This window comes from Anser anser (genome assembly GCF_964211835.1).
Source record: "Anser anser genome assembly, chromosome: 7".
NCBI lineage: Eukaryota > Metazoa > Chordata > Aves > Anseriformes > Anatidae > Anser > Anser anser.
Window position 1 is genome coordinate 23096739 of NC_139727.1, and position 23024 is coordinate 23119762.

General features: G+C 36.5%; 1 protein-coding gene across 8 annotated transcripts in view; it reads right to left on the reverse strand.

Annotated features, from left to right (window-relative positions):
- Positions 1 to 23024, reverse strand: part of ERCC6 (ERCC excision repair 6, chromatin remodeling factor) — a 50154-nt gene that overhangs the window by 19797 nt on the left and 7333 nt on the right. For 7 of the 8 annotated variants that reach the window (XM_083843150.1, XM_083843157.1, XM_083843153.1 and 4 more), the window contains 5 exons: positions 22820 to 22928; positions 20184 to 20910; positions 10249 to 10374; positions 5697 to 5855; positions 1833 to 1968 (listed from right to left, as the gene is read on the reverse strand). In XM_083843150.1, the coding sequence (XP_083699276.1) occupies positions 1833 to 1968; positions 5697 to 5855; positions 10249 to 10374; positions 20184 to 20910; positions 22820 to 22928 (1257 nt within the window). Of the gene's footprint in view, positions 1 to 1832; positions 1969 to 5692; positions 5856 to 10248; positions 10375 to 20183; positions 20911 to 22819; positions 22929 to 23024 lie in introns of all 8 variants that reach the window. The other variant, XM_083843151.1, reaches the window with a different exon arrangement.

The window sequence follows — 23024 nt, forward strand, 5'->3', positions numbered from 1 at the left end:
CCAAATTCTTTAAGTTACTGAGTAGGTATTTGTAGGAGCACAATGGGGAGGTAAAGTTATGAAAACCTGACTATTCCCACAGACGGAAAAAATTAGATTCAGTTTGTCAAGTTCTTTAATTGACAAATACCCCCAAAATACATGCACACTAATTTTATTTAGGAAGATGTGCAAGCATGTTATTGAGGTCAACAGACTTTTAGGGCTTGAAGACATACCAAGTTAATTGAATATCAGGAAGCCATTAGCACATTAGAGTGTGCTATTCCTTTTTTGCCATGCGCTGTAACTGCATCGATTACCTCACGATATGTTTAATCAAGTGCAATTAAGCACCATATCATTTTAATGTTATTACAAGAAATTCAATAAACATTTAAAGAGAAATTAAAAAAATGCTTTGCTGAATCTTGCAAATCCAGTTAAGTACCTGAAATATGAGGCCAAGAGAAAAAAATAAAAAGCTTTCCTTGTTTTTCTTCAAGCAAGGTACCAAGGGTTGAAAATCCCGACTTGTCTGAAGCTTCAACTTCAGAAATGGAATAAGAACATGCATATAAAGACATTGGCCAATAGAATTAAAAGCCGGAAAAAGCACTGCTTGAGGAAAATAAAACCAACAAAGTAACACTATCATTAAAGGAGACCAGGTGATATTAACTGACATATTGGTCAACTGAAAAGAAATTAGTTTGCCTGTGCAAACAGAAAGTATTAAATATTTATCAATATCACGAATGTGCAAGGAAAGAATTCACCAGTACTAGAAGCATATATGTATACTAATAGGTTCCTACATTGATCAGCTGCAGCAAAAGCAGCTGATAATACTGCAAACTGCTTCATAATTATAACGTGGACATTAAGAATAGATGGATCATGTCTTTGAGTGACAGTGAGACATAGTGAAGAGAAACTTCATGGAAATTTACAGAGAAGCTTTGCAAACTAATCAATAGTATAGAGGGCTCTCCACAATGAATTCAGAGAATTGAGGATACATAGCATCTTTCTGGTTTAAGTATCTAAACTACAGATTGCATCCAATTATTTTATTTATTTATTTACAGAATAAATGGGCTTAAATTTTCACTGAACTGTAAAGGCGGCTAGCAGAAACTACATGCTTTTAAATAACCAGTAGGCAAGGAAAGCCTTATGGAAATTGAGATAAAGCAGTAAAGTTCTCATTAAACTCAAGAAGTCTTCTGAAGCTTTTCTGTTCTTTCAGAGAGGCTCTCTCAGTTACCAACTCTACTGTTGACTTGTCTACCTTCAGCAGAAAGACTAAAAACCTTCTCACACCAAATCATGTACGGCAGTTACTAGTACACGAGCACCACTGTAAAAGTATATTAGGTATCATACTATGTTGGCTACTATAAATGGATAGACTTTTAAAGGAAAATAACATGTTAAAACAATTATGCACTTCAATTCCATAAAAAGCTGAGCTATGTCTAACCCTGCAAGGGCCCCATAGCAAGCTTGAACTACTTGCAATCTGGTTTACAAGCAGTCTAGTCATGGCAGCGTGGATTTCAGCACAAGCAAAGTGCTCTGAACAACAAACCTGTTACGTTTAACTTGTTCAAGTAACATTATTATGTATTATAATGTAATTGTACTCCAGGAATGACAATTCCCGTTTTGTCCTGTTTCCTAACAAATCTGTACAAGGCAGTGAATTTTGTAACTTTTTAAAACAATTAGAGGAAGATCACAAGCTTGCACAGAAACATTCAGGAACAGAGGATACTCTTTTTTTTTTTTTTTGGCTAGCACATAAAAATACAAGTTTCTGGAATTACAAAATGTATGTCAATTATTACCTTTTTGTTGGTGTAAGAACCAGTTTCATGGAGAATGGCGACCCTAAATGGAGGCCACCAAGTGTGGAATTCTTTTACCCACTGATGCATCACAGTAGCTGGACAAACAATGACTGTTGGACCCAATCCCTGGTACCTAAAAGCACACAAGCAAAAACCAAACCTTCAACATGAAATAAATACCCTATGTTAAAATAATCTGACACACTTGATTATTCGAGTGGAATACAAGAGCTACGGAAATTAACTGGCACTCTTTTTCTATAATTTTTTCCAGAGGTAGATAACAAGGAAAAAGCTAGAACAGCCTATCTATTGAATGCAGTGAGCAGTTAATGGATAAAATCTATCAACATAAACACAGAAACAGAAAAGCTCCAAACAATAAGGCATAAGGGAACTTCATACTGCATCCCATGGTAATACAAATCAGGTTTTGGTGACTATATTTCTTTAAGAGAAAAAGAAATTATTAACAACCATTTTATTACTTCTACACCCAAAAAAAGTGCACATATGGTCTCACACGTGTTTTGCTTCATGGTGATAATATACTATACTATTATCATCACAATTTACAGATCACAAGATAATACAAGGACTATAAAGAAACAGAATGTAACATCCAAATAAGTTGAGGTCAGAGCTGGGCTAAAACCATCTCATCCATTTCCTGCTCATACTCAGACAACTGTTTCTGAGATTCACTGAGGAAATGTTTGAAATAAAGTCTTTCTGTATGTAAATTTCAGAGACACTTTTACGGTTAAAAAGAGGACAAAATCTCTTGCATGACAGCCAAACAAGAAATATTACCATCAGGAACAAATACCATCAACCATGCAGGAAGTATATTAGAGCAGGAACAAAAATATAAGCTTGGTTATTTTTCAAAAATACTTGCTGCTTAAAAACTAGAACAAAATGACTTTGGAAACAAAGGCAATAGCTACAATTACCACATCCTGGTCTGTGTCTTCATATGATACAAAATAGTCACGAGCCAACTATGCACTATTCAAGTGGTAGTAAACAAGCATTTCGAACGATCACAGTTTAAATTAAAGATCACGTACATACAGCAATAAAGAAAAAAATCCCAAACACCTGCAATGCTCTGCTTTAAAAAACAAAACAAAACTGTTAGCACCTTCAGAAACTGCTGACATTTAGAAATAATCTTGATTATTAAAAGCTTATACATGCGCAGGACAACCTGGATGTTGTTCATCTCTCTAATCATCAAAAAAAGTATTATATAAAAGCTTTCCAAAGTCTAATTAAAGATGAGAAATCCCAGCAATCCAAGGGGAGGTTAAAAGTTGGAAACGCAAAAAATACTCAAATCTTCTTCTGTTGCTTCTAATTTATAAAAGCCAAATTCATAGCTAGTATTCTTTATTAGCTCTTATTTAACTGGATTTACCTAAAGTTGCACATAAGATTTACTCCTGCAACTTACTACCAAGAAAAAGAAAGTTGTAAACCTTCTGTGTTTACAAGTACTCAAAGAACAAGCAACATGAGCAAAAAAATAGTAATAAAAAAAATCAGGGGCAATAGACTTTTACTTCAGTATTGTGTCAGTATTGTGTCATATTTACTTCAGTATCAGTATTGTGGAAATCAATCTCTCTGTCACTCATAGTACATATCAAGCCTTAATGTTTATATATCTCAGTATCTTGAAGAGCACATATGAGTAAGCAATCCATGTCTAAACTTTATGGCAGAGTTTCTCATCTGATCTCTCATATAAATGAAAGAGGGTCTAGTGAAGGGCGATCTCTTCATTAGACACAATAATGTACCTGGAAAAAAGCACTCAAGCTCATGGACCCATAAGCTGTTCATCAGGTTTCAGCAACAGATTTCAATCTAAATACAGCTAGAAATGGGTTATGCGAAGCTTGCTGGTGTTTTGTTCTTGTGAACAGACCATTGGTGTGAAAGTCCCCTTGCTTCCTGCACCTACCTCAACTTGTTCAATAGAAGACATTTCCCTCTATAAATCTCAGAATCAGAATCAGTTTACAAAAGGAAATTTCTACTCCTTTATTTTGAAGGATATTTCTGCAGAAAATTTCATGAATAAAAAATATAGCCGTGTATTTCGAACGTTCCAAAATGGCCCTATTGTCTTAATAGCCAAGTGCTACCAAATACAACAATCTTTGCTCTTCTGCACAGTAACGACACTATGACCGTCTCCATTTTACAGAATGAGAGCTGAGGCAGAGAGAAACTACAGGAAAGGCTGCAGTGCCAGATTCATACAGCAGTACACTAGCTCCCTCTACACATCAAGGCAATGAGGTATCAAGTCCCTTGGACATGTTAACAACACAACTATGCCCACTCTTAACAAAAGCCTGCTTCTCAACCACACTGACCAGGAGGTCTTCTGCTTACTAGACTACACAACTGTCAGACAGAAGCTAACCACCTAGTGTTAGTACTTTCCTAGTTCAGAGTGCAGCTGTGGAAATTACTTGAACATGCAAAGACCAAATTGTTTAGACACACAGGCAAAATGAGAATAAAAAGTTTCATAATAATAATAAAAAAGCTTGTTTTCTTCCATGGAGTTACTCTGGTGGTGGACTTGCTAATTAGATGCACCAGAAAGAACAGAACGCATGCTTTCATGTGCAGAAAGAACATTGCAACGTAGGGGTTTAATTATATTTTGGCCTCTTCAAAGATTCATTGTAGTCTCACTGCACTGTCCTAGTGACTCTAACTGTGTAACCATGTCGAGAGGTGTTCCTGAAGGAATTTTATCAACTCAGTGGGCCTCCAACTAGGGCAGGTAATATACCTGCACAAAGTCATCTGTAGAGCAGCATCCTTAAAACAGGCAGTCATATCAAAGTAAATCAACTGGCTTGAGTGATGGAGTACAACATGGCAGTTTTGTATAGAAAGGCTACAATTGAAAGCAAATGGAGAATACAATTCTTCCAAAAGACAGTAATGTTTTCTCTTTAAAGCATTATTTTACAATTCAAGTACATGCTGAACATAATCTGAATGTCCCTCTATATATAGTTAACATTTTTGTTCAGTATAGTACTGCAATATTTGCTTAATTGCATGTCATAATTCACATCAGATAAAGAGCTACCAAAACTAGAAAATTCAAGTATTATTCATGCATGCATTTGTAAATCCAAGAATGCCAACAAGTATCCTTTCCGGTAATTTCACCTATAAAGAAAGAATTTCATAGTATTGTTCAATAATAAAAAAAGAATATGATAGCTTTTGTAAGCCAGTCACTTGAATATAGTTTTGAAAACAACAAAGATGGAAATTCCTCTGTGTAAGTTACAGTTTTTATTACTACTACTATTTTTCTGGCATAGATAATTCCCTGCCGATCAGAAACTCTAACTTTCATCGCAAATCAGCTTGCTGCTTCCTGTAAAGCATTCACCTGGTGTCTTGCCAGAACAAATATTTTAATGTAAAATTTAATAAATGAAACTAAAGGTATTACATCTAATTTAAAATTCCATATTGTGTAAACTATTGATATTAATGTAATTGAGTTTGTAAACAATCCATTTGTGGAAGCTAACCTTAGACACTGTATTGACCCAAAATATCTAGTGCGGCTCATCTGCAAAATGAAGCATCAATGCCTGGAATTCATTAAAAGTGTTACATGTTTAATTTTTCCTGCCCTACAGCTCCATTGTCTCGTAAAATTTTTCCTTTGATGTCCCCCACTAAAAGAATTAAAGGAATATTGTAATTGAAATGTCATTAATAATTCACAGGACCCTCCTCCACCAGCAATACATCTGATGAAATATTAATTGAGCTCCACAGACTGACAGTCTGCAGAGGAGCACTTGCCTGTAATTTGAACCACGAGTCCTGATCTTGCTGTAGCTCAGACCTGCCAAGAAGGCAATTATCTGGATGGTCTTGCCCAATCCCATCTCATCTCCCAGAATTCCTCCTGCCTGCTGGCAGTGCAATTCCCAGAGCCACCTAACACCTGTCTGCTGGTACCTAAAAACAAGGAAAAGAAGATGGCAAATGTTTGATAATACAGATCGTAACAGAAAGTACTCATGAATTAATCATTTGGCAAGGTTCTTATACTAGTTACAGTAACATGCTGGATGTATGTTTTACATGAGTGCTGTATTTACTAGGTCATACATTTTTGATGTGCTCAAACATTACATGTGACTTTCATTCTTTATGCAATGCTAAAACATTTCTAATTAAACTGATAGTCATGGTAATTAGAGGGTATTTTATTTCATGTATATTTTAAGTGTTAAAAGTAACTTGGAAAGCTACTCTTAACAAAGCATAATTATCTTTTCAGACGAGGAGACATGCATGGGTCTCATGAATTATATTATTTGGAACATATACCTTAAACTGAAGGAGAAGCTTGACTTACAGCTTGACTTCACTCTCCACTCTCGAAACTGATCACATCTGTCACACTACGCTTTCTTTTTACGTAAATTCATTTAATAACATTTAATCTCTTTTAATGAATAAATAAGTCAACAAGGCAAAACGTTTAGGAAGGCAAAACAATAGAAGCTATTCCAGTGAACAGGATGCTGCAGTGTGTTATCGTGTGAGAATATCAGGGTAGTTTCTATTCCCAGTCACCCACTGGAAATTGTACAAGCAACAATGTTAAATACATTCTAGTTAAAAGCAGTAGATTAGAAACCAACATTTACAACGGCAAGCTAAAAAGGTGGAGGTAGGGTGCTGGACTGAGAATAATTTTAAAACATGCTTTTTTACAATGATACGAAATAGTGCCAGCAGCAGGAATAGAACCTTTTGGAAAAGGGAAGGGGGTGAAATTGAAAACAACAAAAAAGTGAAGCAACAGCATATTTAAATAATTTCAAAGAAAATCCATGTTTCAGCATTTCTGTGTCTTGTAATTTAGAAGACCAAGGTTACCAGTATTATTTTCTTGATGGCATGCATTGCTGGAGTGCCAAGCACAGCAAAGAGCAAAACATATTTTTTTTTGTAAAATAGGAATTGGTCATTTTGGGGGCATTCTCTTGTATGCATATTTCAAGTGTTTTTCTTTCAACAAAGAATGTTTAGGAGTATTGACAGCTAATGACACCAGTATCTACAAAGCCCTATTAAAATCAATTTATGTTGTGATCTGTATGGATTTAGATGAATGCTGAAAGGAAACAAACAAACAGCCTGAGTAGTTAGAAAAAGATGATCAAAGAACACATCTAATGGTTCAGACATCATTCTAACTGCTGATATCTCAAATGCATTATACCAAGAAGCCCTTAAAAATCCCTTTATTAGGGATGAATTCACCTTAATGAACGCAGGAATCTAAATTAAACAACTACAAAATTGTTTTCAGGATTGGCCATAACCAGGTGAAGATGCTACTTGTTACAATATTTTATGAAGGTCAGAACATTTTCTTATGGAAATATTGAAAAAATGTAGAAAAAAAGAATCTTAATTTGAGTCAGAAGCTACTCCAGACTAATTTTCAGCATATATCTTCAGAGGACAACTACTCAATAATTTCCTGATGTTATTTTGTATTATTTCTTAGGATTACATCTAGTGTTTAAAAGTCAGCTGCATTTATAAGCATTTTTCTCCATCTTCCCCTTTCTTCTCAAAAAGAAAGAGAATACCGTTTATAAAGTTTGGGAGAAATTCTGCTCCAAGGATATCTAAAAATAGAGAAGACACAGGCGCTTTCACCAAACAGATTCAGATGAACAAAATGTGAAGAGCAAATTATTAGCTATTACTAACCGTAACAGGTTTAAACAGGCACAATAATAGATTAAAATTTACCAGGAAAACCTTTGGACCCTGGAGATTAAAAAAAGCAAAAGCTTTATTTTTTTAAAGGATGGAAAGATAATAGCAAAAAAATCACACAACTTTCTGCAATGAAATGAAATTCTCAGTCATTCTGGGTCACAAAGTGCTTCCCTTTCCTAAGTCAATCTCATGCACTAAGACAAACTTCCATAGGCTTTCCAAACAAGCCTGAAGAGTAATTTAAGACTTTTTTCTTCTTCTTCTTCTAACCTTTCATACTTCAATAGCTCTGAATATTACTCATCATTAAGGAAATACAGTATCCACCTATGGTGTCTTTCCACTCCCTACACAGGAACAATGCCCTACACGAGATTTCAAGCATCTACTTAAATATGAAACTTTAATTGCATAGATTTTTATTTTCTGTTTACTGGATATGATACTAAACAGCATTCATGAAGCTACATAGATGATTTCAACTCCCAGAACCTTTCCTACACAAGAATGCTGTATGCTAAGGCCAGAGATAAGTATCTTAGAACATGGAACAAACAAAAACAGGAACATACTTTTAAATAACGTCCTGTAAATACATTTCTAAAGCTCTTTTTTTTTTTTTTCAGGGACAGAACATTAATTTAAATGGCTATGAAAGTACACAGAAAAACATTAATATTAGCTTGTGAGGAACACATAAAGGTGATTTGCTATGCCAATTCTTTGTAAAAACATCTAAGCATGCAAAAATTGCAACAATTGAAAAGGTTAAGAAAAACTTTAAAAAGTTTCTCCCAAATAATTTTTTACAGTTATATGGAGAGATAATCAATTCTCTTTAATCTTATGCTTTCATTAGACTTTTTTTGTTTTTCACTGAAAAAATACAGTCGAAGAAAAATGTTGCCCAGTTTTCTAGACAGTTATGTTTGCATTGCATTTCACATCAGCAATTACCCTCTGATGCATCCCTCAAAATTTACCACTGTAGCTAACAGTGTTTATTTGCATTGCTGCTGAGACAAAATTGCATTGCAGTAGTCATGTTAGGGAAATCATGCACTGAAAGCATGTAAGGAAGAAAGCTTGTTTCATGTTTGCACAGACTTCTCTCAGGCTAAGTGCAGACAGTGTAAGGCAATGCTTTTAAGTCAGTCTTGCTCACTGTGTTTAGTTCTGCTCCATAGTAGCACCACTGATACTAGCTAAGTACATCTTGATGAATGTTCCTCAAAGCAGAGAGAAGTGCATTAATAAAAAACAAAACCAAACCACCACGACAACAAACTTAAAGATCTACTGTTTCTACTGTGATATAACTTCTTTGGATTTCCATTCAAATAAGCAGAAAGGTCACTTAACAGAATAGAGCTATACACCTCCTGCTTGGGTCAATATACTTCCATGTTTTCTACTAAACTTGTTCAGAACTCAAAAGTTTAATGCCTATCGACTATGGGCCTTCCTACGCTGGAGATTTCAGCATTTAAGTTAGAAGTCAGAAAAATCATTCAACTCAATTGATCTTTCTAACCACTTAGGAAGTTTTGCCAACTGACTCATGCTTACAGGGATACCCTTCATTAGTGAGGCTGATATCTCTAAGATTAATTTCTAGTTGTCTGCCTTATTTCGATTCCCTTTGGGTTGCTCAGACCACACATCCGTTCTCAGGATGATTACTCCTGCAGTACCTTCGCATAAACAACTGGAAACCACATATTGGCTGTGTATGGTCCTGGCAACCAAGTCATTAATTCAATTCCATTTCAGAGCTAGTGCTTTCCTTCTGAAGAATTGCAGGACAACAGTAATAATTTCTCTGAGGTTAAGACTAAGTGGTCCTGTTGGAAGGGACTCCATGCGTGCCTGTTAGAAACCATAGCTTTCTACTGGACTAATTATAAGACTTCAGAGTTAGCTTTTGAAAGAGGAGATGGTTTTCCTTCTGTGTGAAATGTTGCCAACAAAAATGAATACAAGCCAATGATGCTTGAAAGTTAGGGAAAGATTATGGATAAAGTTAACTTGTCAGCTGCTAACTTATTTGGGCTGCCTCTTGTATACAGCTTTTTGAGATCAAGATGAGTTGCTTGAAAGCGTCATTGGACACCACAGTAATGTTTTAAAGATCTTATAATATGATCATAGAACTACTCATAAAAAAAGTTGACTATATTTTTTGCTGGCAGAAAATTTCAATCACTCTCTACCCAATCACAGAAACACCTATATTCCTTGCTTTCATTTATCACAATTTGCCAACACTGCATCTTCAAAGTAAAGTGATTCTCCTATCACTCTGCACACAGATTAAAAGAAAGCTAATAAAAAGTTTACAAAAAGAGACGAGGAGAGCTTCTCAATCCTTAGTTTGGCTAATAAACACAATGCTCACAAGTCACTTATTAACTCTATTTTCATAAAGCTGCATTTTGTGCTTACAATAAATAACCTCTGAGGTTTGCTCCTGCAGCTTTTTTAACAGAAACAGTTGTACCAGAAGTTGCAGCAAAGGGTATCTGGAAATCAGCATCACTGTTACTAATATCATTACTAACAGCATAGGGCAACTTAACATTAAAATAAAGTATACAATGCATACTTAAAAAGCTTTTTGAAGAGAAATCCTGGAACTTTGAAACCCTCTTCAAATTCAGTGTCGCTTTCATCAGAAACTTCCTCAGAGACCTGATGTTCTTTGTCCTTCAGGCGTTCTTTTTGCCACCTCCTAGAGTTACACACGGAATAGAAAAAAACCTATGTGAATACTACACAGAATTTTGCATTGAGTAGAAAACAATAAATTAAATATATATATATACACACACTCTCAGATGTGATGATCTGAAATAATAATCCATTGGAGGACAGAGTTATGCAACTCAAAATATTTTACATGAAAATGTTCATGCAATCCTGATTAGTTAAAAGCTTTCAGAGTTTTATAGCTAGTTACAATCATCTACAGACAGAAATACTAAATACAATATAATCAACAGCACCATTAAAAGAAACTGGCTACCTTAAATTCCTAAACCTCCATTTAAAAAAAAAAACATCAAAATCAACAATAGAACAACAAAAAAAGCAATAAAGCTGAAGTACTTTGAAGTTATTTTTCTCAATTTAAACAAATATTTAAAATGGTTTCTTTCACCTAGAGAAATGTTTAGCAACATATAATTGTATACAGAGGACTCAGCTGGAAACATCACTGTCTTAGGGATGATGTGCTCTAAAAGCTGTTAAGTAGTCACTGAGTATTTTAACATTTTGAAATTACAGAGTGATTTATGGTATGCAGCCTGACGGCTGTATTTGGACTCTAGGCAGGCTACAGAATTGCCTTCCCACCCTGTGCCCCCTTTTAGAATGGGTACCAAAGGATCTTCAACGTCCAAGATGCATTTGTTTTAGCGACCCCCAAAAACCCATCTACCTGTAATAGCAAAGTGCATGCTTACTGCCAGCTGGGAGGAAATGACTGCAGTACCAAAACAAGTAAATACCAAACCACCAACAGCACTTCACAGACAACTTGGATTTTGCTGGAATTCTCCCGTGAAAGTGTATTCACTGCAGACAATACAAACACATTGTATAACCTGACAAAATCCCTACAGAAAGTGTAAGTTATAGAACAGATGGAAAATGTCCTTGTGCTACTGCTCTGCAAGCAGACAGATTTCATCTAATAAAAAGTTCGTTGCATCTGTAAGGATGAAATGATTTGTGTACCTCCTTTCAGATACCCGAGATATATGGACCAGTAAAATTTCTTCTAACTGAAACCCTCTCCCAAGTGAACAGCCTCATCCTTCCCAAACCAGCCAAAATACTTTCAAATCAAGTGTGCACTCCAATTTAAGCCATCATTATTTGAATACTTTTCCCATATTTATAATTAATTCACACATAAAGGTGTTAGCCTGAATGAGGCTGAAGAAGAAAGAGAAGCCTTGACAGTCGAAAAGCATCTCAAACATAAAATATAAGGATGGAAATTGTTCAGGTCCCAAAGAACTATAAATAGCACTGATGGGATGAGAAGCTCATCTGTCCAGTCTTAACTCCACATTGAAGAAACCCTGGAGAATACACTCCAGAACAATCCTGCAATATCTAGATGGAGGAGGGCTTAGTGGGATGCCGCAGTTTTCCAGTACACCTCCAGTTTCCAAATGGCAAACATTACAGCTGAGTGCACAGTCCTGTTTCCCTCCTGGTAACAACTTACCTCTCCCATTTACCCATTACAAAAACGGCCTAGGCTCCTGCTGTTGGCTGGACAGCTGTAGCAGCAGAAGGATGGCAAGGTAAATGAACTATCAGAGTTCTTAAAGAAAAATCCATCTTCTGGAAAGAAGGATTTATGAGCTATTTTAAAAAGTGAGGAGATTCACTACCTTTTTTTTAAAGTTATTAATTCTGATTTTTCTGTAAAATATATGCAAAAAAGAAGTACATATTTTTAGGGAGAGAAAAAATGTATATAATCTTCAAAGCTGAATACTTGAAAGGACATAAACTGCATCAATGGAGATGTAAAGAGTATTTTAATTTCAGCCTTGCTACACAACACAATGCACTTTAAGGTTATGGGTTAAGTGAGCGTTTTCAAAGCTGTTGGTCCAATTTTATCTATGTCAGGAAAAAAGAAACAATCTTAAAGCCGTTGGTTAATTTCTGTCCCATAGCTGGCAGTATCATCAGCTGCAGAAACAAAATTTAAACACACTGTCATTACCTTGATTTATATCCTGACCTAACCACCCAAAAGGATGGAGACACAAGTTACCATTAGAACTTCTCAAACAACTGCCCATAAAACTGCTGCTCTTTCTTGGTATTTTGCACTTCAAACTTGGCAAAATAATCCAGAAGACACTATGAAACATTCCACACATTGCTCTAAGTCTTTAAGACTTCACCCATGCTACCCATCTCTATCACATTAAGAGCAGACACTATTGGCACAATGACACGTACAGTACTGTGACACCCTCCAGCTGATATGAGAAATGCCTTCTCCATGAGCGAAAAACCCTCCCAGTTAAAACAGTTTAAGATAAAATTTGATTAGTGACTGAAAGAAAAAACGAAATGAAAATGAAGGACTAGTTTTCCCCTTGTATTTTATTTATTTATTTTAACAAATAAGCAGATTTGGGGGCAAGGAAAACAGTGGTGCCTGCCTTCCTAGGGACATTATTCTGCATTTTCCAGTATTAAATAAGGTGAAAACCGTAAAAGAGGCTCGTCTTAGGTCATTCATAGTCGTCTCCCGCAGGACCTGTGAGCTCATAGCAAGACTTAACCTCAAGCTGTGTTTTCCCTAGGGGCAGCATTAGTAAGTTTCTCTCTCTTTCTGACCACTTACTTTGACAAAACTTTCAGGTGCTTCACTTAAAGGCTTCCGTGTCCCTCAAATTTGTATAAAAACCTCGGATTAGGAACAGGGAAGAAATTCAACGCTGGATACACAAACAGCAATCACATACTTTCTCATGGGATAAAGGTAGTTACGGTAGCCTTCTAAATCAGCTTTATACCAATATCTTGGGAAAATACTTACAGCCTGCCTTTATGGAAGCAGTTCCAAACGTGGAACCGTGGTGCTGTTTTATGAAGTGAAAATGAATACCACCATCTCCAAATACATGAAAGTTACAATAACTGCAAAAAAAATTACACTGAGGAATTAACTAGGAAAACACAATACTGGACAAGTTCAGAGAGCCAGCTTTACAGCAATGTGTTTTGATCTCTTACGTTCAGTCACCTTCAGAAGTAAAAATTGTGATGGAGCATATGCAAAAGCAGCATATGCAGGGAAAAATATGAGGAACTGTTGACAGTTTTCTGATTAGAGACTGAGTTGCAAATATTTATTTGTAAGCTCTCAGGTTGTTATTTCATTACATGAAATCATGTACCCAGTGAAGTAGTAAAAAAAAAACTTACTAAAAGTGTAAGAAATTTTTCACCACAAATACTTTTACATAAATAGCCTAGCATAGGAACGAAAATCTCTCTCTTAGACTAGCAGTCTGGTAGTCCTTGATTTAGGAAAACAGCATTCATGCTCACGGGCTAACTCATCCAAAAAGGCTGATACATTCTAGAGGCACAGCATAAAAACACATTTATTTTTGTCCAGTACTATGAAGTTGTTATCAATTATTGTTCTGAGCTCCAGAAACAACTGACACGTGTCAGAACTGGGTTACTTTATCTGACTGCGTTAAGATAAGACTCAAAACAAGAAAGAAAACACCTACTTATCACACTACGACGAAAACAATTTCAAATCACAAAGCTTCTGAAGTGACAGCTGGGTTAAGAATCCATATTAAATTCAAATCAAATACAACTGACAAGCAAAGCAGTATTTTGTACAAGAGCCTGCCTCTAATTCCGTATGTCAGAATCGCCACCAGCCAACGCTAGAGCTTCAGTCTCCCCTGGGAAGAAGCAGATTGCCCTCTAGTGTATGTTAGAAAAAATGATCCACAAACAACCAAGAAGAAACTTCTTCAGGTTAAAAAAAAGCTCAAAGCCGTTCAGGAATTCCACCAACATTTTCTGCAGTAATTTTGGCCAATGTCAAGATATCTCTTGAAATCATTAGATACCTAGAAAATAAGTATATCTAGAATTTGAACTAATAAATTCTGACCCAAATTTTCATTTTTTATACACATTGTATTTGTTACTTTACTGAAATGTGTAATAACACAAACTGTAGAATTAAAGACTGCTATTGCATCTCTTTTAAAGGTCTGGAGGTTTTTGATATTTTCCCCTAAGTTTAAAGAGAAAGCAGCATTTTTTTTTTACCACCACTATAATAAACTGCAGTTTGAAGAAGTTATTCAGTTTCTGAAAAGCTGTGAACTTGATACAAGATATTGTATTAAGCTATTTTACAGTAACATTTCACTATTTTCTTTAGGAAAGTGAAAATATTCTAAATGGGCAAAGAAATGGGAAGACAGTATTTGCTATACCAGTTGGCCCGTCTGCTCCTGTACCCTTTCCCTTAAGTCAAACTTTAGAGGGAGAAACAGCAGTAGCTCATAATTTGACTTAATTACTACGTAATATATTGACAAAATTAAAAATATCCTTATGAATCTCAGTTAAATTTCATTAACGTGCCTAACAATCAGGAAACACAGGTTTCATTGTATCACCAAAGTCTCTTGAGAACAGAAGCATGACCCTTGAGAAATTTACTTTTATGCTGTCCATGGGTCACTAATGTAAGTACAATTTCATCCTGCAAGTACAGTATCAAAGCCATATATCATACAATTAAATCTTCCTTACTGTAAGATTGCATTCAGATACTAAGCCCATTTCCCACTTATTGCAATACCCTAGAAAGAAATTCTGCATCCAAAACAGTAATGAACACAATTTGATTTTTTTTCTTTTTAAAATACAGTCAGGAACCAAGCTGAGTGTTTAATATAGTTTGCATTTTTGAAGCACAATATGTTTTCTATTTTAGACAGCTAAGAACCCCTTACAGATTATTCTAATTTGCTAAATTGAAGCATTCAGCATTACTTTTCTGATCTAACTTTTTATGGTCTGTATGGGTGGATTTAATTGGTACGTCCTAACAGATGAAATAAATGCAGTTAGTACCACAAGTCTCTGAAAGTAAATTAAGACTGATGTAGACAATTACACACTTGAGCTTAGAATGAAAGGTGTACTCAGTGAGTGAGCCAAAATATATCTTCATTTGTGTCTTGGATTTGTCATTTTAAAGAGCAGTTAGGATGCTCTAAGAAAATGTCTTCCACAAAAGGTAATATTTAATCCTTTTTAAATTTATAACTCTGAAACAATGAGAGATTCAGTGATACGGATACTTCAAAGACAGCTACCATACGAAAACTGATCTGACTTGAGAAAAACACAACTTATTTTTTTAGCTAATTTTATTTTTGTTTGATTCTTTTTATCAACTATTTTGTGCACTGATAGCCACAACTTCCAGCAACTCAGCTGCTTGAATGTCACTTGGGAGACATGGAAAGAAGCAGCTTTTCTAGCCTTTCCTCGCAGCACTTGACAGCACTTGAATGAAGAGCTATTCAGATAAAAGTACTCCAAAAACTATACAAAATACACAAGAAAACATAGATATAGCACTTATCTCCCCCAATGTGAGATATAATTCCTTCCCTGAAGCAGTGGGCTTATACATACTGGCAGCTGCTATGGGAACAGTGACCTTAGGATAGCTATTTTTTTTTTATTTCCAAGCTATTGTCTCATGCAGCTATTGTATTAGCGATGTTAACAGTGTAACACGTTAACTACATATAAAGACCTAAAATTATTTGATTATATTTACACTTTCCATTTTAATACAGCAAAGCAGAATGTTGATTAATATGTAAAAAACCTGTGTCGTTTGCAGCTTCCACAGCTGTAAAACCTCGAAAGAATAATCTGACAATAAGAATAATACAAAGAATAATCTGACAAATCTGGTGTCCTTCTACGATGGGGGTACAGCACTGGTTGATAGGGGAAGAGCAACTGGCATCATCCTCCGGGACTTGTGCAAAGCATTTGACACTGTCCCCCAGATGATATACTTGTCTCTAAATTGGAGAGACAGGGATTTGATGGACAGACTACCTGGTGGGTAAGGAATTGGCCAGATGGTCATACTCAAAGAGTTGCAGTCAACAGCTCAGTTGTCAGGTGGAGGTCAGTGACAAGTGGTGCTCCTCAGGGGTCAGCACTGGGACCAGCACCGTTTAACACCTTTGCTGGTGACATGGACAGTGAGACTGAGCGCACCCTCAGCAAGTCTGCTGATGGCAGCAAGCTGTGTGGTATGGTCAACCACACGGCAGCGCGGCCAGCAGGGCGAGGGAGGGGATTCTCCCCCTCTGCTCTGCTCTTGTGAGACCCCACCTGGAGCCTTCAGCTCTGGGGCCCCCAGCACAAGGAGGACAGGGACATATTAGAACGAGTCCAGAGGAGGGCCACAAAAATGATCAAGGGGCTGGAGCACCTCTCTTGTGAGGATAGGCTGAGGGATTTGGGGTTGTTCAGCCTGGAGAAGAGAGGCTCCAGGGAGACCTTACAGCAGCCTTCCAGTGCCTAACGGGGGCTACAGGAAAGCTGGGGAGGGACTCTTCGTCAGGGAGTGTGGTGATAGGGCAAGGAGTAATGGCTTTAAGCTAAAAGAGAGGAGATTTAGAGTAGATATAGGGAAGAAATTCTTCACTCAGAGGGTGGTGAGACACTGTAGTTGTCCACAGGTTGCCCAGAGAAGCTGTGGATGTGTTTAAGGCAAGGAAGTGTTTCAGGTGAGGCTGAATGGGGCTTTGAGCAACCTGATCTAGTGGGAGGTGTCCCTGTCTGTGGCAGGGGGGTTGGAAGTGGGTGGTTTGGGTTGGAAGGGATGTTAAAGACCATTCTGTGATCCTCTGATTTTTCCCTGTGTCTCTGCACACCATTGCTGCTCCAGTAATGGTAAGCAAACAAAGGCAAGACCCATGCAAGGGAAGAGAATTTAAATTACTAAGTATGTGTACTGTAAAGCTAGTGAAAAGCTAGCCTTTTCCCTTTCCACTGATCACGCCTTGCTTTGAGCAACAACTAGGCTGACTGCTGCAAGTTGCCTTTAGGAGGCAAGCAAGGAACGGGGCGCTCTCCTGCCCGCCCTGCTTCCTGCAGCTGCACCAGCTCCTCTTCTGGAAGCAGTCAGTCTCTTCTGGAGAAGCTGAGCAGTCCTGCAGTTAGCTAATTATCATGCTTTAACAACATCACCGTATTTTCCCCTTGACACAGACCAATCTCTTCAAGTCCCATCCCTGAAAAGTTTTAATGTTAAGGAAACTCATTTTCAATCTTTAGGAGTGTAGGACTTTATTCAGCGCCAAGCACAAGACTAGATGTTCGGAGGACTAAAGTAATCCTAAAGGACTTTCCCTTGCCTATCTCAGGGGTAAAATATACCATAATCTCACCCATTCATTTGCATTCAAAAGTAAAACTGATGTGAAATAAGACATAAATGTAAGCAAATGACAGAATTTCTATAGCATTCTTAATATGTTTCTTAATTCACTACACTTTATTTTCTCATGGCATTTCCCATAATGAAGATTACCTGGGGGTGTCAGCATAAAAACGTCAATGTGGACAGCTGCAGCTTAACAGCCACAATAACTGTAGCTATGAAATTTTTAAGAGATGTAGTGTTTTGGTGGCAATTACAGTTATTGATATTTCTAAAATTCATTTAGGCTTTTATTGTAACTTTAGTAACCAAAAGAAATGTAGTCTACGATATGACTTTGCTAAGGATAAATTGTCACAATCTTAACGTTATTAAAAAACGTGTTTGAATGAATTTAAACTGAGAGTCATATTAAAACTTTCAATCAAAATAAATTACTCTTGATGAAAACACTGAATTAAAAATGATTTAATATTGGTCTAATTCAAATGTGAAGAACATAGTTTTATTCAATAAAATAGTAAATATTTTACCAATTAAATACAATTAATTTTTTTTTTAATGCATCGAATAAAAACACATTTCTTTTTGACCCTATGGACACTGTTCAGATTAGGGTCCTGTTGAAATCTTCTATTCAAGAGCAATAAAACTATGCTTTAACTTTGAAAAGCAGGCTGGCAATCCCAGGATACTAACACCTCATCTCAGCTCCTGATCTGCCTTAGTAATCTCAGATGTGAAAGTCAAGTTGGGCTCTTCCTACTTACAGTTCTGTCACCAGGAACAATTCTGAAGCAAGTACTTCTGCTATCAGAATATACCTCTTCCTCCAAGCAGCTCAGGCTCTCACAACATGAAAAGATAGATATTTATACATCTGCTTCTCTGATACAGCTTCATTTAACTCTGTAGGGTTTTATATTTTTACAGAAGTAAAATTTAAGTCTCCCAACCGTTAACTAGGCATTATGCTATGCCTTTTCACTACATCAGTCACTCTGCACCAACAGCCCTAATATCTATTGTTCCTTTCACTGTAGGACACCTGTTTTCAGCTTGGAATCTATGCTTTTATGAAGGGCTATAAACTACTTGAAGGACATTCACAAAAAGCAACGAATTAAAAGTAAGCATGCTATCAACAGGCTGACATTCATTATATGAAGCTCAACAGTTACAGCAGAAAAGAGATAACATGCCAGCAGTTAGAGAACACTAAAATAGTTTTATTTGTTTTAGTTGATCTTGATCTTTTGGCTCCCAGTGTGTAGAAACTATTCCTTAACTTTACTGGCATGTCTAGTTAGCATTTTAAGAGCTTAACAAACTACACATCACTTTGTTGGCCCTTAAAAATGTTTTCCGAGCAGTAGTGAAAATGGAAACATTGCAGTCTTATTGTTAGGAACTCAACAGCTATGCTATCCATAGAGAAGACATCTCATCCGCACACTGTAGCTACAGAGAAACCATTGACACCCAGGCTATATAAATTTCATAAACTACAGATAAGCAGCTGGTGTTTCAACTGCCATTTTCAGAAGTAACTTGTGTTCCTGACATTTTAGCTACACTTAACCACCTAATTATACTAGTCTATTTAATAGAAGATGCTGACTTACCTTATAAATCTTACACAGTTTACAACCTGAGGTTATTGTAGCAAGAGAAAACTACTACTACTATTTCCACTACCTCTTTAGATAAGGACATCACCCTCATTAAGAGCAAGAAGAGGTAAAAATCACTGTCAAACAGGGCAGCTCTTCTTAGATTTGAGTCATAGCAATATGAATATCCATTTACTACTTACCTAAACTATGCAAGAAATATCACTTGCTAATCAAATAATGCAGATGATGTCCTTTCTAGTATGAATTTTCACAAGTTTAAATTCAAGATCCATTTTATACTGATGTTCAAAAAACCTGTTAGCCAGATACACTATACATATTTGCCTCATATTTCAATAAACGAATGGATTCTACAAAAATAGTACATAATCATGACTTGTTCAAGGAATTTCTTCTTGACTAGCTGTTAACTAAAGCTGAAAAAAAAAAAAAACCACCTCATCCCAAACCAAGCCAAAGATTTCTCTCACACTGTAAAAGTGCTCTCCCTCTGAAAGGTCAGTCTCCATGTAATTTTGCCTATCAAACAGAACAAATCATGTATATTTGAAAAGTAGATATAAAGACCTGCAGACAAAAGTACCACTTAAGTAAACAGTAACGCTGCCAAGTAAATGTCGCTTTATATATACACTTTGTTGTTGGCACATTCACAGCTCTGCAAATAACAAACAAATCGAATACTGAAATAACTTATTTTTGAAGGACCCTATAACAATCAGAAAAATTAAATAGCAAAGTCATTATAATTAAGAGGTAAGCCTGATTCCTTTTTGGAAGGCTATGATCCTTCTGACCTTCTCCTTTTCCTTACTCCAATTCCTACCTGTGTATTATAGACTGCCTTTCACATGTGCAATATCATTTGTTAATGTTACTAATAAAACGTCTAGGACTAACCTTAGTCTCTGTTTATAATAGTCTTCATCTCCATCATCTCTCCATCTCTTTACTTTGCGCTTCCCTATTGTAGGCTCTTCCTCCTCAGAACTTGGAAAGTAGTCAGCATCCTCTTCAGCTTCTTTAGAATCTCTCTTCACCAAATATTTTCCCTTTCTTGACAAATTCTTGAGTTCATAATCAGAATCATTATTAGCATGAGAAGGTACCCATTCTTCCTCCTCTTCGACTTCTTCTGGATCAAAGAGCTCCTCATCAGGTACATACTCAGACTCTCCACTATCGTCCTCCTGTTCACGCTTCAACTTCTTGGTCTCAGGATATTTCTTTTCTTTTGGAATCCCTGCTTTTGACTGAATCTGAAGGGCATGCTTCTGAAGTTTCTTCAAGTGTTTTTTTAACCGCTTATCTGTTTTTGACAGGGATTTACCCTTTTTTTCCTTTGTAGTAGACGTGGGAGCTATGCACTGAACATTTTTGGCTTGAACTTTCTTCTTTGCTCCTTTGTGAAGGGATAACTTCTTTCTCTCAGATGACAACTTAGCTTGGTCTGCTAAATACTTCTCGAAATCAGATGCTTCATTTAGCATTAATCGTTGTGCCTTCCTCTCTGGCTTCTGAGGTATTTTAGTTCCAAAAGGGGTCATCTGGCCAGTACGAATAAGTTCCTCCCACTCTGTTTCCTGAACGGGCATAAGCATGCTGCCAAGAGACGATGGACCAGGTTCTGGAACAAAAAAAATCAGAACATCCACCATACCTTTCACGTGTCCTGAATAACTCAAACACAGTAACAACTTTTTTTTTCAAACTTTAAACCGATTCCGTTTTTATACACAACTCCAAGCTAACATACAATAGAAGAAGTTCAAAAAAGCCAGAAAGCAATAAAACAGAAAGCCAAAGGACTTTTTTTTTTAAACTTCAAACTTCTTCTAAAAATTCTTATAGGAAACATTACACCCACTATCAAAATGCTAATACCGTTGGAACTACCACAGCAGCAGCAAAACCAACCATAAATGAATAACCCTCAACACCACATGAACTCTAATGTGTCCCTATGCTTTCAATTCAACATATCATGTTCACTGCAAGAAACCACAGACTGCATACAGAGCAACGCTGTCCATTTCTATTTTTATTACTGACTTTTCAGTCCTATTCATAAACTTGAAATTTGACATTTCCATTAACCATACCAGGACAGAGACACAAATGTTAAGGTAGACATAAAAGATTGTCTTCCCACATGCTTCAAAACAAACAAACAAACCAATCAACCAACAACACACTATCTTCCTACTTTACAATACTAATAGGCTAACGTTAGGATTACGACGTTAAAAGTCAGATTGGCTGCATATTGCATTGCCATAAAAGAACGCTTCAGTTAAACTGCATACACAGTTACTATACTTATTAACACAGTTAACTGAAGTTATAACTGGTATCTGAAGCATATGGTTATAGAGGAATGAAATCTCTTGAATTCAAGAAGCTGAAGGGAAATTCCAGCCTGAAATGTGTTAAAGGTCTAAAATTCCAGAGTAGCTATACCAGAATCATCAGCATGGCATGCTACTGTCCCATTAAAAACACCATATTTATCACCAAAGCATGTTTAATGAGTAACAATAATGCATCAGGTACGAAACCCCTTCCTTTCCAGCCCCTCAGTTTCTTGAATCCCTGGAACTGCTGAACCCCACTTCTTCTGTCATGGACTCCATTCATTTTCTAACTACATTTCAGCACACTGGGTGCCTGAGTCTTACTGCATGAGCCTGCTACAAGAAAAAAGGCTTAAGATGATTTTCTGCTAAGAAACTTTACTGAGGTTTTCACACCCAGTAAGTTTTGTTGAGCCAGGAGAGAAAAAAAGAGCTCTGTGAGATCTGGAATCCACATCTGCGGTGGACACACAGCAGACAGGTGTTACACCTCTGCAACAGGATAGCTGAAGGGGGGTAAATGTACAGGGCAACAACACTGTATGTGTCCAAGCTTGCCCTGCCGAATACTGCAGATAACAGTGGTGGGCAAGATAGAGCCAAGCTGGAGTTACAAAATCCAAGCTCAGTTTGCAGAGGGCAGTGAGAAAGTAAACAGTGAAAATCGTTTGCATAAGAAACACTGAGAGAACAAATATATTGTTCTGGAAGAAGTTCTTTCTTTTATTTTATTCCTAAATGTAATGCAGCCTGAAAAAAATGAAACACTTCCTCCCTCCATTTCTAATGCTGTTTCCCAACAATAAGAAAAAACAATTTTGTTAATGCTGACTGATAGCATACAGCATATAAAATGTAATTCAATCATGATGTTAGTCATCTTTATCAAATTAGCTGTGAAAAAAATGTTAAGATTTCCAATTTATTAAGCCCAATACTCTAATGTGCATCAGCCATCCCTACTGAGCTGAACATGGATTAACATCCATTTTTTAAAACTCCCCACATGAATATGCCAAGATCTGCAATTCTGCAGGTGCAGAGAATAAGCGTTCTTAAGTCTCTCTTTGAAAACAAACCACTGAAATTTATGTCCTTATTGACAAGGATCTTGCAAGTTACCTTCAAACAACAAAAGGCATTACACCAAAGTAAAAGAGGACTTCCTGCTTTCTCCCATACCTTCATCATCCTCAAATTCAATCTCATTTATTTTATCAAGAATCTCTGTTCCACCAAGAATTGCTTGGAGACGTTTTTGTTTTGCGTTGATCTTCTTTAGCTGCTGCTCCTTAAATGAGAATTAGATACATCATTTAATTTTTAGTCTGATTCATAGACCTGCTATCCTTTTAAACAATACTTAAGTTAGAATATTTGCAGTATT